At 46.2% G+C, this 15471-nt stretch overlaps 1 protein-coding gene across 3 annotated transcripts in view; it reads left to right on the top strand.

The window, feature by feature from the left end:
• Nmo (serine/threonine-protein kinase nemo) overlaps positions 1–15471 on the top strand; it is a 159322-nt gene that overhangs the window by 86072 nt on the left and 57779 nt on the right. For all 3 annotated transcript variants that reach the window (XM_076900013.1, XM_076900014.1, XM_076900015.1), the window contains exons 2-3: positions 10725–10854; positions 11848–11903. In XM_076900013.1, coding sequence (XP_076756128.1) covers positions 10725–10854; positions 11848–11903 — 186 coding nt within the window. The remainder of the gene's footprint in view (positions 1–10724; positions 10855–11847; positions 11904–15471) is intronic.

Here is a 15471-nt window from a genome sequence, read left to right as displayed (position 1 = left end):
GGCCGCGCCGCGCAAACCGGATCGATTTCTGGACTTTATTACACCGGCCCGTTATCGCCGGCTCTAATTGCGGTCATAATTAATCAGAGCATTTTTGCGCCGCCCCCGCCGCCGCCTCCGCCTCGGTAATTAAATTGAGAGCGCGTCGTTGATCCTATCGCGGTAATAATGTCGCGGAGAACGCTGGGACGCGACGCCACCGGCAGTGGAGAACGGCTGGTAGCGCTTTTTCGCCACGAACGACAAGTGGACTCTAGTTTTTCCCAGAAATTTGTCAAAGCCACGGTGACTCGTGCTTCGTTGCGCCTTTTCTTTTGCATTTTTTACCCGTCGAAGAGGTTGACAATGGTTGACGAAGAAAATTAATCGAACTGGTTTACTTTTAAGCATCCATGTTTCTCAAATATTCCCACTTTCGATTGATTTCATTCGATAAAAGAAACGTCGTGGAAACAGCGCAAGATTTGTCGTCCTCGTTGCGTTAGATCGACGCGTATGAAAAATTGGTGAAACGCTTTAGCGCTCCTCGAACGCGTTATGATGACAGAAAATCGCGTTTTAATTTGGTTCGTCCCAGCCCTCTCGCACATCCCGCGAACCTTTCTCTCCTTTTTTGCCAGGGGAACTAACGATACGATACACGGTCTCAAGGTGAAAGTAATCATTTTTCCCGGCGCTTTGTTGACTCCGCGAGTGGAAAAAGTGCTCGAAGAAGTGAATTTCGAGTGATCATCGTGACGGGGCCAGACACGGCTCTGTTTTGCCGTAAGAAATCCGAGAACGCGCGAGTCACCACGGAAGTGTGCGAAGGAGGGGAAAAAAATTAATCAAATCAGAATGGCGAACGTCACGCCGTGGCTTTTGACGTCGGATGGTTCGTTCGAGGCGACCTTTGAACGCTAATTTTTCTCTCTGAACGCGATTCGTTCGTGGAGAGAAAGAGAACGAAGGCGAGGAGACGATCCGACGCATTCAAATCACGAACGCGACGCGAAAAAGCTGCGACGACCGCGGCGATGGCGATTCTTTCGACGCGGCACCGCTGATTGCCAGATAACAGGTCAGCTCGTCCTCGTAAAACCGTTCCACCGCCACAGGCGCAGCAAGAAACGCCTAACGCAAACACGAATCCAGCCAGCTTCTTATTCCCAGGACCCGACTCCTTCTTACTTCCTACAATCATCCGCTGGTACCATCGAGCATCGCAATTTTATCCGGGAACCCCCTCATCGTGTCCCTGCGTGCATCGTCCCCAACAAAAACCGCGAACTGCAATTTCCTTACTCCTCTTACCAGCTGTTACCATTCTTTATGCTTTCCCTATCGCTCTTGTTAGTTTCCTCCTTCTCTTTTCCTCGTTTCTACCGATTTTACCATTTTTCTCAATTTATTATCTGTTTCTCGATTCTTACCTTGATTAGTTACTCGAAAATTCTATCTTAATTTTGGCTAATTCGAAGCCAGTTGTCTTTCCTTTCGGTTCGTTGAGATTTCGTTCGATTCGAGAGGCTGGTTCGCGAACGGGATTGGCGGAGGACCGGTCGAAAGCCCTGCGACGGCCTCCCACCAATCCGCAGCAATGCGGAAGCCGTGTGCCGTCAGCACCAAGGTCACTGGTGCACCTCAAGGTCAGGGAGCTTTTTGCTCGTGCGCCAATTCGTCTTGATCCTTGCCAATATCCGCGCTGCGGCACAGCCTCCGTAACACAGCCAACCCTCAACCCTTCCTCGTCCCAACCCTTCTTTCCTCCTCTCGCTTCCACCATTGTCGCGACTTCAGACTGAGTCTCCTCGTTTTTTTCTTTTCGATAAATTTCGCACGTCCAAGCTCCTCTCGAGGGCTGCTCGCGTGTAAGCACATGCGTGCGAGAGATCGATAACTTTTTCTCCGCCTTCCGCTATTCTCGCTACCTTAAACGCCAGGCGATTTCCTGCCTCCAACGATCACGTAGCGTATCGCCAGCGAATTGCGGTTAAATAGTTAGCGTAGAGACAAAAAACGATTGCTTCTCTGAGTAACTGTAAGAATATTATCAATTAGAAAAAACTATGAAAAATAAATTGCATTACATTGGTGATTGGAGTCACCTTAAAGTTCGATATCTAATTTTCGATACAAAAATTGACGAGATCACCATCAGCAGGTGAACCATTTCACTCTTTCCGACCTTCAACACGCGAAATCAACGAACGCGTCTGCCATAAATCAGGAAAGTCCCGATCAGCAATTCGAGACTTACTAATTCCCAGCGTTTTCATAGTGCAGAGCCCCTAAACCGTCTGGATGGTAAACGATCGCGATGCCAGGCCTCGACGCGTTAACAATTCATCGAGCTGTACGAAATTTATGCGCTCTCGGACTTTGGGGCCGTGCACCAATGCTCGTCCACGTGGCAGCGTCGATAGTGTCTCGCCCCTTGGACCAACGATAACGCTCGCGGTCGTTTCTGTTTGACGTGATATAAAGACGACCGCGTTACCCACCCATATGTGCCCTGGCAACGTTTACCATCTCGCGTTCCACGAAATCGCGACTCCTGGCCGCAGGTAGGGACTCCCGCCGGATGAATGGAGCGTTTCAGAGCTGAATCGGTCGTCTGTTACACCGGTTCGAGGCTATCTAATCGGTTCAGATAACGTTCGTCGAGAACGTGTCGCTTGGTCTTCGCATTCAACGTTCTTACTTTTTATTTTTTCACTTTATCGAACTAGCATCGGTTCAATTTGTGTCTCATATTTGTCGTAGTCGGGCATTACGACATCTATAACTCGTGGACTCTTGAAACATCGTAGATAGCGATCGTGTAGTCGTGCAATAACCATCGAAGATGGCTAAGAGAGAAAACAGCGACAGAGATTTAAATTGCACTGCCAGAAAGCAATCTTACCCTCCATTCCTTACTCAATATCCAAGGAAATAATAGATGAGAGACTTAAGAATTAAGAACAAAACCGCCATAAGTCTCCTACACAATTCGATCCCTCGCATTGACGCGTCCATTATTAACGAGATTTCATTGGAACTGGCACCAGTGGATCGACCAATTAAAAATGCACGAGCATCATCCCGCGAGGTTGTATCGTTTCCAATCGAATCAATCATTCACCATCGGGGATCGAAGCGCAGCGACAACGCGGGCTCGCGTTTGTTCGCGAGATTATGCCGCGGCAACTTCTCGATAAATAGATAAAACCGCAAGTCACCGCGTTCAACCGAATACCATCGCGCGTTGCGTTTAATTAAACGCTGATTAAGCCAGAGCGAGCCGCGATAACGCTGGTCTCCCGCCTGCCACCCCTGTTTTCACAGCAGAACCGCGCGAGGGTTGCGGAGGAGCGTCGATGGCGTTCGACTCCGCTCGCGGTCGCTGCTCTCTCTCTCTCTCTCGTTCATTTTTCTCCGCGTGTCGATCGAAACCCGTACGGTGCTCTTATCCGTACAATGTTTAATTGCACGGTAATTAAATGGAACCGTGCGCGATCACGTTTATGAACGTCCGTCTATTTCTATTCCGCTGCGACGCCGCGCAGTCTTCGTTCGCGTTTCCCCTTTTGTTGCGTTACAGGTTTCTCCCCCCGCGCGTGTAATTGCGAGCGGATTATACTCGTTCGATGGGATGCGGGGATTAATTGAATCCGGGCTGGTCGATGTTTAATTACATTATTTTATTGTTGCGTCCGTTTTTCGCGTAAGTGCTGGGCGCGCGATCATTTTTGCAATCGGAGGGTCGGATTAATTGAATTGAACTCACTCGCACGCCGCGAGCCTCCTCGCGGGTTTTGTCCGTCGACTGGCGGGACGTGTTTTGTGAATTCTGCGGAAATTGTATTAAAAATACGGAATGCGGATAAACGGGTGAAACGAACTTATTTTCAGATTCCATTTCCGTGGTTCTGTTCGTGTAAATATGAATTCGCATGAATTCAGTACGAATCGTCGCTACGATTATTTAACTCTGTGCCACTGGTTTTAGTTTTGTTTAATCAAACGTCTGCAAGGATGAGAATTAAGAGCGAGATCGATTAATTCACGGGAATTATTTAAATTCTGATCTTTCTATCGTCACATCGATTTTTCGACGCGATTAGAGCGGCGCCATTATCGTCCGGAGTACTTCATCGCGCGCTAATTGCGTCGAACGGGGTTTAATAACGTTCATCGATCAACCCCCGCGGATGCATAATGTCGCGCGTGGAAATCGTTTCATCTCCATATTTTGTTATCGTGCAGTTGATTTTCGCGCGGAGTTAGAGTCATTATCGCGTGGAATATCCAATTAAACGGTAATTGTTACAACGAACCCCCTTGCAAGCGCGACCAACCCCCTCCTCGCGTATCATCATCTCGTCGTCCCTTTTTTTCTTCCATTTTCAATTCATCGTTCTCTAACACCGACGCAGCGAATTATTCGATAAAAACGCTAATCAAATCGAACCTGCGACGCTAATGGACGCTGCTGCCGCTGGTCCCGCCTTTATTTTGTTATCCGGTCATCGATTTTTTTCTCTTTTACAGAACGGCTTTCGAATTAATAACCCGCGTTCGACGTTTAATTAAATATCGAACTGCACGCGCCACCTTTTCCACGCAGCCTAATTTAACGTAAACATTCCCGAGGATCGTCCTCAATTAATTAATCGAATACAGAGGATCAAGGTTTTCAAACAACACGCAATATCTCGCTGGCATTTCCAGCGATACATTTTATTTTTATAACATTCAACTCTTGCGGCCACGTGCGACTACCGATTGAATTATAAAACACTTGGTTAAGTGTTTGTGTAAAATATCACATCAAACTACAGAACTTGAACTGCGATAATTATGTTTTAAAATGTGAACACAGATAATATAGAAAAATGTAACTCTTTTGTATATTAATTTTTATATAAATTCATTTACGCGCGGAATCATCTCGAGTCGCAACACCATCCGACCGAAAAAGTCATCGAGCGCAAAGGGTTAATACGATAATTAATGAATATGAAAATCCCCAAATAAATACAATAACGAATCAATATCTTTTCTACCACCATTACGCGTAACGTTTAATCAATTTAATTTTTAAACCCATAAATACACGGTTTACTCGTTAATCTTTACAAAAGCACCCTTATCGATTGTTTCAGAACTTTAATTAATTTTCAGTCAAGAATAGAATTGAAAATGTACACGGCGAACCGCAATATTTGTTCGTTTTATTAAAACGCTGTCGTGCCACGGGACAAAAATAATAATAACATTAATGCAGCCTACGAAAACTCGTTCCTCGGTCCGCGAGGGTTCTTCTTCCTCTTCGTTTTTGCGTGTCGCCGTTTTAGCCGTCCGCGTAGGCGAAAGGAGTTTAGGGGCCACGATTCTGCCGCGTCGAAAGTCTGACGAGCGTTAAATAGTTCGTCGAGCAACTATACCGTCGGTGTGGCCAACTGAAACGTTGAACGACGCCTGATGATGCTCTCTGGGAGGCAGTGATTCCTCTCCGTTGAAATTGCGCTCAACTTCTCTCAGCCAGGGAAATCCAACGTGTATCGCGCGTTCGTTCCGTTCTATACGACCACCCCACATACCTCCCAGATGTTTACGATCTCTCCATACTACAAAAACTTCGAATTCAATTTCAATCTCGAATTTATTAGCTTCTCAACGTTCTCGTCTGTTTCTGAGAAAAATTCTATCGCGCGAAAATGACAGAAATTTGATTGAAATCGATGAAGGTTTCATGGAAGATTTATCCAATTTATTGGCTCCTTTTCTATAACAATTTATTTTTTAAATTTGCATATTGAATTTGCAAGATTTATCTCTCTTTATCTTTCCATCGAAACCCAATCGTTCACTGGATAATTCAAAATCTAGCATGTCCGCGAGGATCCTCGCGTGTAAGCTCGCGAAGGGGGTTGAAACTCTCCATACTACAAAAACTTAGAATTCAATTTCAATCTCGAATTTATTAGCTTCTCAACGTTCTCGTCTGTTTCTGAGAAACATTCTATCGCGCGAAAATGAGAGAAATTTGATTGAAACCTTCATCGGTTTCATCGAAGATTTATCCAATTTATTGACTCCTTTTCTATAACAATTTATTTTTTAAATTTGCGTATTGAATTTGCAAGATTTATCTCTCTTCATCTTTCCATCGAAACCCAATAGTTCAGTGGATAATTCGAAATCTAGCATATCCGCGAGGATCCTCGCGTGTAAGCGCGCGAAGGGGGTTGAAACTCTACATCCGCGTAAGATTTCGCAGATTTCCAGGGAACGGCTGGGAACGGCTTATCACGACGGCATTGCCGGGGCGTGCCCCGTCGGTTCGATTTAATTTTACATCCGAGTGGGCCGGAATTAAAGCGAGGCCACGCGAACGGGGATTTGATGGGATTCTACTTTGAATGGGCGAGCGGTAAACAAGCGGCGCAAAAAGCTCACCCCCGGCGTTGCCCGCCGCAGGGACGGTAATGGGCATTGTTCGCCGTTAAACGGCCGGCTAAACGATCCCCCCTATAAATATCCGGCAGATTCGGTTTTCAAACTCGCGCTCGTATCGTTAACAATATTTAATAACCGACGGTAATTTCTCTGGGCGCTCTCTTTCTCTCTCCTTTTCTCTGTCTGGCGCGCACCTTGACAGGGGGTGGTTTTCCTGCTGGAATTGGTTATATTTTTTTCAAACGAACGCCACCTGTTCCGGACGTTATTGGAGCGTGGGATGAATCGAAATAAGTGGCTGGTTCGGCGGTGGCTGAACGGGGGTGCGATCAATGCTGGGATTGTTTAGGAATAAATAGAGGCACGTTGCTGTTGCTGCAGCGGCTGGTATTCTATCGGGTGTTTCAATGACAGTTCTCGTTCTATTTGCAGACGAATGACGTCGCCTGTGAATGGACGCGAGGCGATTCTGCGCTTACGGAATACCACGGGGTCGTTTGTGGCCTGTTTTTTTATTTGAGGTAGTCTTATTTATGGAAAGTAGGCGTTGATCGAGGGTACGATTTATAGGGAGAACGTGTCGTTGTCGATAATGGAAAAATTAGGATAATTGTTGTGCCATGTGTATTGTAATCGTTCAATTCTTTCCTTCAACAATGTGGAGTAGTACAGTTGAACAATTTAAATTGTTCAATGATCGTATACGCTCGGATATTGCGACACGATCGCGCTTAGCACAGCACACTGACTGCCACTCGAAAAACTTCAATTACACAGAAACCGCAACTCCAAAATCACCGTTCGCAATCTCGTTTCGAAACAAATCCCCAGCAGCGAGGTGGACTCCGTGGCTTTATCAGGAACGAAAAGCCATAGCAGGAAAAAGAGTGGAAAAAAAAAAGTCGAATGAGAAGAGTAGGGGGTGGAAGAGGTCGTAACTTTAGCGGAAAATCGCGACTGGCTAGCTAAATCGCGCGTCTCTTATTCGCTTTATTTCCCGAGCACCGTTTTTCCTCTCCCTACCATTGCTCCCTTCGCTCTTCCTTTTTCCGCGTCCCGCGCTCGAATTTATGCACGCCACCGCGGTTGATAACAATGTTGCGGTATAATACGCGAAGGGAAACGTGTCACGTGGCTCGAGAGGAGAGGAGAGAGTAACCAGTTGGAGCGGATCGCACGCATGGCCTGAGAGACTCGACTACTGCATCGATCCGACGCGAATTCAGCTCGATTAAATTACCCTCCGGCCGGGCCGCTAATTACCGTCCGATCGAATTAACCGGCTGGAAATAAGGGACCGCGGACAAGGTGGCTGACTTACTTGTTGCTTCGGGAGGAATACTTCGTCTTAGCTTGTTTATGTGCCAAGCGTTTTCGGCGATTTGATTTATGGATGTTTGCGGAAGGGATGAGAAGAGATCGACGATAGGGTGGTTCGTGCCTTTGGGCGTCCTCAAAGCTTAGGATGGACTCGAATGGTACCGTGATTTTTGCGTGCTTCGATTTCTTGAGCTTCCATTGCGTATTTCAGAATTTTTCTTTAACGTCGTTTTCGTAATTTTATAGAACTATCCTTTAAATACCTTACGCTTCCAATTTTCACGTTTTGAAATTTCTAAAATACCAGACCAGAAGGTATTTGAATTGTACGTTTTATTAAAATTTCAAATTTACAACTTTCCTAATTTTCCGTATTTCGAAACCTCCGTTGGCGATATAAAAAATTCAGTCAGACCCAACGGCGCGCGTTTCGACGAGGAAAAGAGAGGATAGGAGAAGGTCGTTGCTCGAAATTTACGGTCGAATCGAACGGGAGCCGAACTTTCGGCCGGTTATCGCGCTCGAATTCGGAGGCGTTAATTATCTTATCAGCCCCCGCCGTTCCGCTGCCCGTCGCCGCAGGAGGGTCCATCGTTTCGTACGGAGATTAAGCTCGATTCACAGAAGCGAGTCACGAACGAAGAAAGGTACGACGACCTTCGAAAAGGGTCAACGCACTCGGCCTGCCAAGCATAACGGAAGTGAGGCCACGGATTTCGAGTAGAACGACCCTGAAAGCGCGCGTGCGACTCGCATCGCGCACTTGCCTCGACTAACTCGCCTCTCTCCGCATATTTTCTTATTATTCTTTCGATTTTTCAAACTCTACCACCTCCACCTATTCTCGATGTCAACGTCGCGCTTCTCCTCGATATTTAAAAATATTACGATTTCATCGAACGATATAAAACTCCGTGGATACAATAATAGATCCGTTGGATCGAAGCATACGAATGTTACTGGCGAGCGATAAACGTGTATCAAAAGAAGATCCGCAGATCGCCGCGTTACTGATTCACTTCCCAAGAAGAAACAATCGACTTGGCCGCCGTCCAACTGTCGTTCCCTGCAATTGAGGATACAAGCACTGAAACTCGTAAACGCGTACTTTGTGCTAAAACCCATCGTTTACTGCTAAATCATCCAAACACCACCCGAGGTTGCATTAATAAACCCACGTTAACTTCAACGAGTACAAAATTCCATTTGTCTGTAAAACTGAACTGAACGATTGTAATCGACTACCGATCGACTGAACACCTTCGATCGATGAAAAAGACACAACGACACCATATAAAAAGAGTAACTATAGTTCAGATGCTGAAAAGAATGCTCGCAAAGCTGCGCAAAGAAACGCGATCTCCGTTCGCGATTAGATTTAACGAGCGAGATTTGAAAATCGCGAGCATCGTCGTCGAAGGGCGGGTGGTCGCGGAACGAGATTGACCGGCGAATGGAAACGAGGGATTGGCATCGTCGGTTTGCGGTGCCGTCCGGCTGACAATGAAATCGAGCCACCGTAAACGAACTAATTGCAGGCACAATAATTATTCCGCGTCCCCGTCTCGTCCGCCCCTCCCACGCGGATTACGAATCGATCGCGGCCGCCGTTTATTAACCCTCCCAGCGCCAACCCCCGCCGTTACTCTTCTCGCTGGTACTCGTGTTCGCGGATCGACGGACAGCGTCGAAATTTATCGTCCAGCCCCGCGCGATCCTCCGTCTGGATATTGACTCTTCTGGGATTTCGAGCGCGGCGGATCGATCGTTGCCAGGATTTTCTCGCTCGACTGTGCAGCGCGTTGGGGTTGTTCAGAGATTCTCAAAGTTTTCGCTACGATTGTTTGCGATTTCTTCGCATTTCAACGTTGCTCTGCGAGATTTTCTACGCGTGAGTTGTGAAATTCAAGAAATCAAAGTTTTCACTCTTTCGTGTTTTTTTTTAACATTGCTCTGGGCGATTTGTGAAGTTTAAGAAAATTAAGAATTTTCTAATTTTCATCTCTGTTAAGAGCGTGATTATTTCACGTCTGAGAAATTTCTGAGTTGCTAATGATTGAGAAGGCATTGAATTTACGAAACTTTTTCTAAAATAATATTTTTCAAAATTCCTTTCTCGTCGCAGATTTGATCTTCTCTGAATACGGATATAAACACAGATTAATCGCACTATCGAATGAAAATTTATTTACCGTGGCACACTGAATAATACCATCAGCTATCCTCTTTCTTCCTCGACGCAGACTTTAATCGATTTAATTGAAGAAAGAGAAAGATAGCGTTCGCATCCTCGTCCATAACATTCGCGCTTTATTTGAAACAACCGATACGTGAATTAATACGAGTATCCGTTGCAGAGTCGCGACTCGTTTTCGATAATTAATCGGTTTTAAACACTGATTATCGGATATCAAAGCTGATCGATAATGGAAGTGTTCCGTGGGAACCGAATGAGTCCTTCGACGAAGCTTCCGGTGCGCTTTCGGGGGTTGCTGATGTTTTCAGACTTTTAATCAACGCCTTTTGATCACATCTTGTATAAAACTCAAAGACCGCCAATTCTGGACGATCGTGAACTTCGAATAATTCTCACAGACGTTGGATCTGTCTTGGAGCAATCGAAAGTGTAACGAGAAAGCTCGTCGAAGTACTTCGAACCAGACGAGGATACCTGCGCTGATAATTCTTTCGACAGATTGAAAGTATCGCGTTGGAAATTTTACCCAGCGATCGTATCGCGTTATAAGGTGTTCGTTTTTAACGACGCCATTATGTTGCGCTAAAAATTGTGAAAAGCACGAGGAGGAAGCGAATTATGTACGGTCGAACGAGCAACGAGCGTGGAAATAAATTTTCTTTTTTTTTTTTTTTCTCTCTCTACTTTAAAGCAACACGCGGCTCGCCGGTTTCGATTTAATCTTGCGAGCTACGTCCATGGATCGTAATTATTGATAGCGGTCTCGTTTTATTATTCACAGGGCGGTGACGGATCCGAGGGACGGCAGAAGAGTGGCCTTGAAGAAACTGCCGAACGTCTTTCAGAGCCTCGTGAGCAGCAAACGGGTCTTCAGGGAGCTGAAGATGCTCTGCTTCTTCAAACACGAGAACGTAACGTATTTGTTTCCGTAGAGATCGTCGGAGAACCGTCGAAGAGAGGGGATCGAACTTTTAGGGGTTGTAAATCGCAGTATCGATGCTACGTTCTCCTGATTTTTGGCTATTCAGCTTCGCGTACGTTTTAAGCTTCGTGTTATTCGACTGTAGATACTTTCATGCTAGCTAGTTTGCTAAAATTTAGTACTACGGATATAAAATGCAAAGCTTAATTAAAGAGCGCCTAATTATAAAATATTTTGCGATTGCACTATAAATTTAGAGAAGCTTTTTGTCATTGGAATGCCATCGAGAAGCTTTGCGATTGTTAAATATGAAACATTCGATTAAACAAGGAACGCAAAAATTAATGAGCCACGAAATCGTTAGCTGGTAAAAAGCTTCACCCACGCCTTGCTCTATTACACCTTATTTTCCGTATTCTACTAGATATAGTACACTCTTCGCGTTTAATAACCGAGGTAATAAGATCTTATTAAAATTCACGAACTCCCATCAAAGTTGAATGAAAAGTGTACGGAAAGAACAGGAAGATGGAAGAGCGTCGAAGTTTTCCTCGTTTTCGACACGCTCCGCTAGAAATCAGTCGTATTTTCACCCTCGAAGGTGTCGATTCTCGCTTGTTTCTTTCAGAACGAAAATTCGTCGATTTCTGAAAGCTGTACATTTTTTAGAATTAAGAACCAGCTCGAGAACCAAAGCTGGACATATTTGTAACGCGAGAGAGTAAAATGCAGACGCGGAAGAGTAGATTAAAACTCTCGTAACGTGTTATCTAGAATTTTTAACGGCCCTGGGTTGGCCAATGATAAGTGGCCAATTAGATCTAAAAAGCGAGAAGCTTAAATCGATATAGATACTCGGGGCTCGAAAATTCGTCCCCCTTTTCGTGCCATTAAGTAATTACCTTTAAAAGTTCGTCTACATAATCGCCTTTAAATTGAAGAGCCGGACGGTTCTGAATTCGCTACAATCTTCATTTTTCAGGTCCTCTCGGCCCTGGACATCCTTCAGCCACCGCACCTGGACTTCTTCCAAGAAATGTATCCTTTTCTATACCCGTCGGCGACGCCGTTCGAACAGGTTTGTCTTTCGGAGAAACCCGAAAACGCTGATTCTTTCACACAGCCCAGCCGTATTTCCGGGGCCTCGCCAAAGCTTTCCCCAAAGCGGACAAACCTACTCGCGCCGCCACGCTTCGCAGTTTTGTCGAGCTTCACGGTTTTTCGCCGAAGCATCGCGATTTCAAGCGCCTCGTCCTGGTCAGATGGAATCAGACCACGATTTACGAGTTCTCTTCAACTTAAAGTGCGCAAAAAAGGATTTGAAACAGCGTGCACGAAGAAAAGAAATATATAAACACCGTACGATGCATCGTTCACGTGGCACTTCTCGCTTCGACGCGAAAAGAAACCGCAACCCCAAAAATCGCCATCGATAAGACGCAGAGATCGCGAGAGATCGACGTCGATCGAATCACGCGAGCTCGACCGCGCTAGCCCACCAGGTAGAATATCTCTGGCCGTTTAACCCCTTTCCCCGTCGATTTTTCAATCGTGACGGAACCGTGGCACACGCAACGCTCGCCTGGAGCGACGCGGAAACTTTTAATCGAGCCAGCTCCTCGACAACCAGCAATTAAAGCGTAGGAAGAGAGACGGAGAGAGTGCGCCGTGATCCTCGTTGATCCCAACCGGTTGATCGCTCCGAACGTATCAGCGTTCCTCTCTCTCTCTCCCTCTCTCTTTCTTCTATTCACAGTTTCTCGAAATCCTTCGTTTCGTTTATTTCCTTTGATTTCGCGAGATGGAACCTCGCAGCGCCTCAATTGTTCCTTCGTTTTGCTCGCGATGAGCGAAACGGGGGGGACGATGATAACCACGAGGACAAACGAGAGGAATAACAGAGGGGTGGTCGAGGGGTGGCGATATTACGGGGTGTCTGGTAACGATGGCGGAAGATGGACGGCCTTTCGTTGCGATTTTGCTGGGAGATACGATGGATGGCTTTGTTTGGACACATCCTGGGCGGAGTAGATTTAAATATTCTAAATTTTATGGAGAAACTGGAAAGCTCGATTTTAAGGTTGAATTTGAATTTTGATTATCGACAGTTTCATTCGAAAGTTAGGTACTTTTAATTATTATCGTAAAAGTCCAACGAAAATTAGAGAAATTTAGCCAGCTTCGCTCGTTTGATCGAAACCGATCGCTTCGAGAGAGAACGCGATCGATCGACGAGGGAACCGGTCCGTTTTCCGACAGCCCTCGATTTTCCCTTCGACGAGGAGCTCCGCGTCCCTCCTCGGAACGAAATTAAGCCGAAACTTGGCGTATACGAGACGAAGGGACGGACACGTGTAGAAGAGGAGGTAACCCAATAAATCTCGAGGCTCCGTTCTCGCGTTACGAACGCCGGAAGATCAATAACGGGGCTGGTGCCGTGCCCCGGCTCGCGTCGATGAAAAAGCATAATTTCAAGGTGAACCCGCTGGCTCCACCCATTTTCCGAAACTCCAAGCAGACCCCGTCTAAGTCCCCAGGAAAAGAAACCAACCCAGAATTAGCTCGCACGTGTGCGGATCGCGTGCACGATCCAATTCGAAGCGTCGTTCATTTCCTGTACTAATTAGATAGTTCATTTCTTTTTATTGGTAACAGAAACAATGACACAGGAGAAACAATGAAAGAGTTGTCGCAATGTATAAATCAACGCGTCGTGAAAATTCCAATTCCATCAACGACAATTTTTCTACTCTAAAAAGCATCTAATTCTTTAGAGAATTAAACAATGTAGCTATCAGAGTTTTACCAACGATATTATATACGGAAACCAAAAATTTCTTTCGACGTAATCGAGCGAACAGTGGACGCGTCGCCACGATCGTGACCTCCACGGTTTCGTAACGATCTCGTAACGAGAACCGAGGCCCACAGAACCGAGAACAAACGGCTGGCTTCACCGTAACCAGCCAGCAACCTGCACGTAACCGCCTGGCTGGTTGCGTAAGAATAGCTGTCAGCGGAGGAAGACTCTCCAGCGTTCTCCGGAAGGGGTTTCCGGACGAACGTGCCACAGATCTGGCGGGAACCGTTGCCATTCGCTCGCGATACCGTTTGACCAACCTGAGAGACAATCTCTCGCGTCGTTTAACGCTATCTTTACACCGAATTTATGCTTCGAAACAATCTAGATCTCGCCAGAAGGGACGCTACGAGATACTTCTCTCCTCTTCGTTGTAAATTCCAAAGATTTCTCGAATGATCGAATAGAAAATCTCTTCTATCGATTCTCTGGTCTTGCGTGAAAAATATATGGTTTAAGAAATAATTTTTCTCTGATTCTGTGGTTTTACGTGAAAAATATTTTTGGTTTTTTTGCTTCGATTGTTATTTATTTGGGTTTAATTGAGAAATAGGGTAGGCTCGAAGTTTAGTTTTACTGGGAGATGCATGTACGTTGGGTGTTCGCGAGATGCTCGTAGAATTTCTTCAATTCCCGGTGCAACAGTTGCAATTGATCGGTTGTTAATTCCGGTGGGAAAAAAACGCGCGGCTCTTCTAATGGAGTAAATAGTTCACCGGCAGCGTCGTTCGAGAAAGGTAAAGCCGGCGGTCCGCGGCGAGTGCTCGAGCGGTTTTTCTCCCGCAAAATTCCGAAGATACCTCCGTTTCTTGCTCGCGACGCGGTGCAACTCTCTTAAAGCGTTTAACATAGTTCCAATTCTTACGTTCTTGCAACATTGTAGCCTCGCTGACACGAGCGTCCAGGGAGACCGTCCGCACTCGGACGCAGCCGCTTTTAGAGACGGAGCCAGCCGATCGTATCGGTGGGAATCCGACGCTCGCGTTTGCAGCCGCGCGCCAAATGTGACTCACGATCGAGTCTGAGACCGTGGACTGACCACGCGTGACAAAAGGTCCGTTTACGCGGCGAACGTGTGTCTTATGCGTGATACCAGATAGATCTTTTAATTACGATTTGACCAGAGAAAGCAGTGGATCGTTGGGGGGAATAGTCAGGCGTTCTCCAAAATGGTAGATCGATGGACGCGCGATCGATAGTCGCTGTGACCTCTTTAAGAGGACGAAGTAAGAGATTTAATCTCGAAGGCAACTCGATAAATCAGTTTCTTCTATCCTTATTCTGGTTTCAATGTCTTTTTTTTTAAATAGCAATTATCGTTGCTTAAATTATGATTTTCTCGACAACAAACCCGGTTTAAGATTCGCCACGACTCAGGACGCTGGAAAACCACCCTTCGAAAGACAAATACGTCCTGGCGTAACGACGAAGGCTCGGATCGATAACTCGAAGAGTGCCAGAAACCCGTGGAATCGCCTCAGCCATCGAAACGGTAGAAATTACTCGCAACTTCGGCGCGCCTCGCGAGAGGTTATCCAATTTCCTCGAAATGCGGTTCGACTAATTCATACGTCGCGAAAGAAAGACGGGGGCACGATTAACCCCCCATCAGCCGCCTGAGTCGATTCTAATTCCGCGCGCATGGAAAATTCAGGCCCGCGCTATCGACTCCGGGGCCCAGGTAAACTTCGTAGTCGAACTTCGCCCGAGAGCGACTACCTAATTTCTAATTAAAGAGCCTGGACT

Source organism: Xylocopa sonorina, chromosome 8 (genome assembly GCF_050948175.1).
Source record: "Xylocopa sonorina isolate GNS202 chromosome 8, iyXylSono1_principal, whole genome shotgun sequence".
In the NCBI taxonomy this organism is placed as follows: Eukaryota; Metazoa; Arthropoda; class Insecta; order Hymenoptera; family Apidae; genus Xylocopa; species Xylocopa sonorina.
The sequence above is the reverse complement of the archived record's forward strand: the minus strand, read 5'-3'. Positions and strand labels throughout refer to the sequence as shown.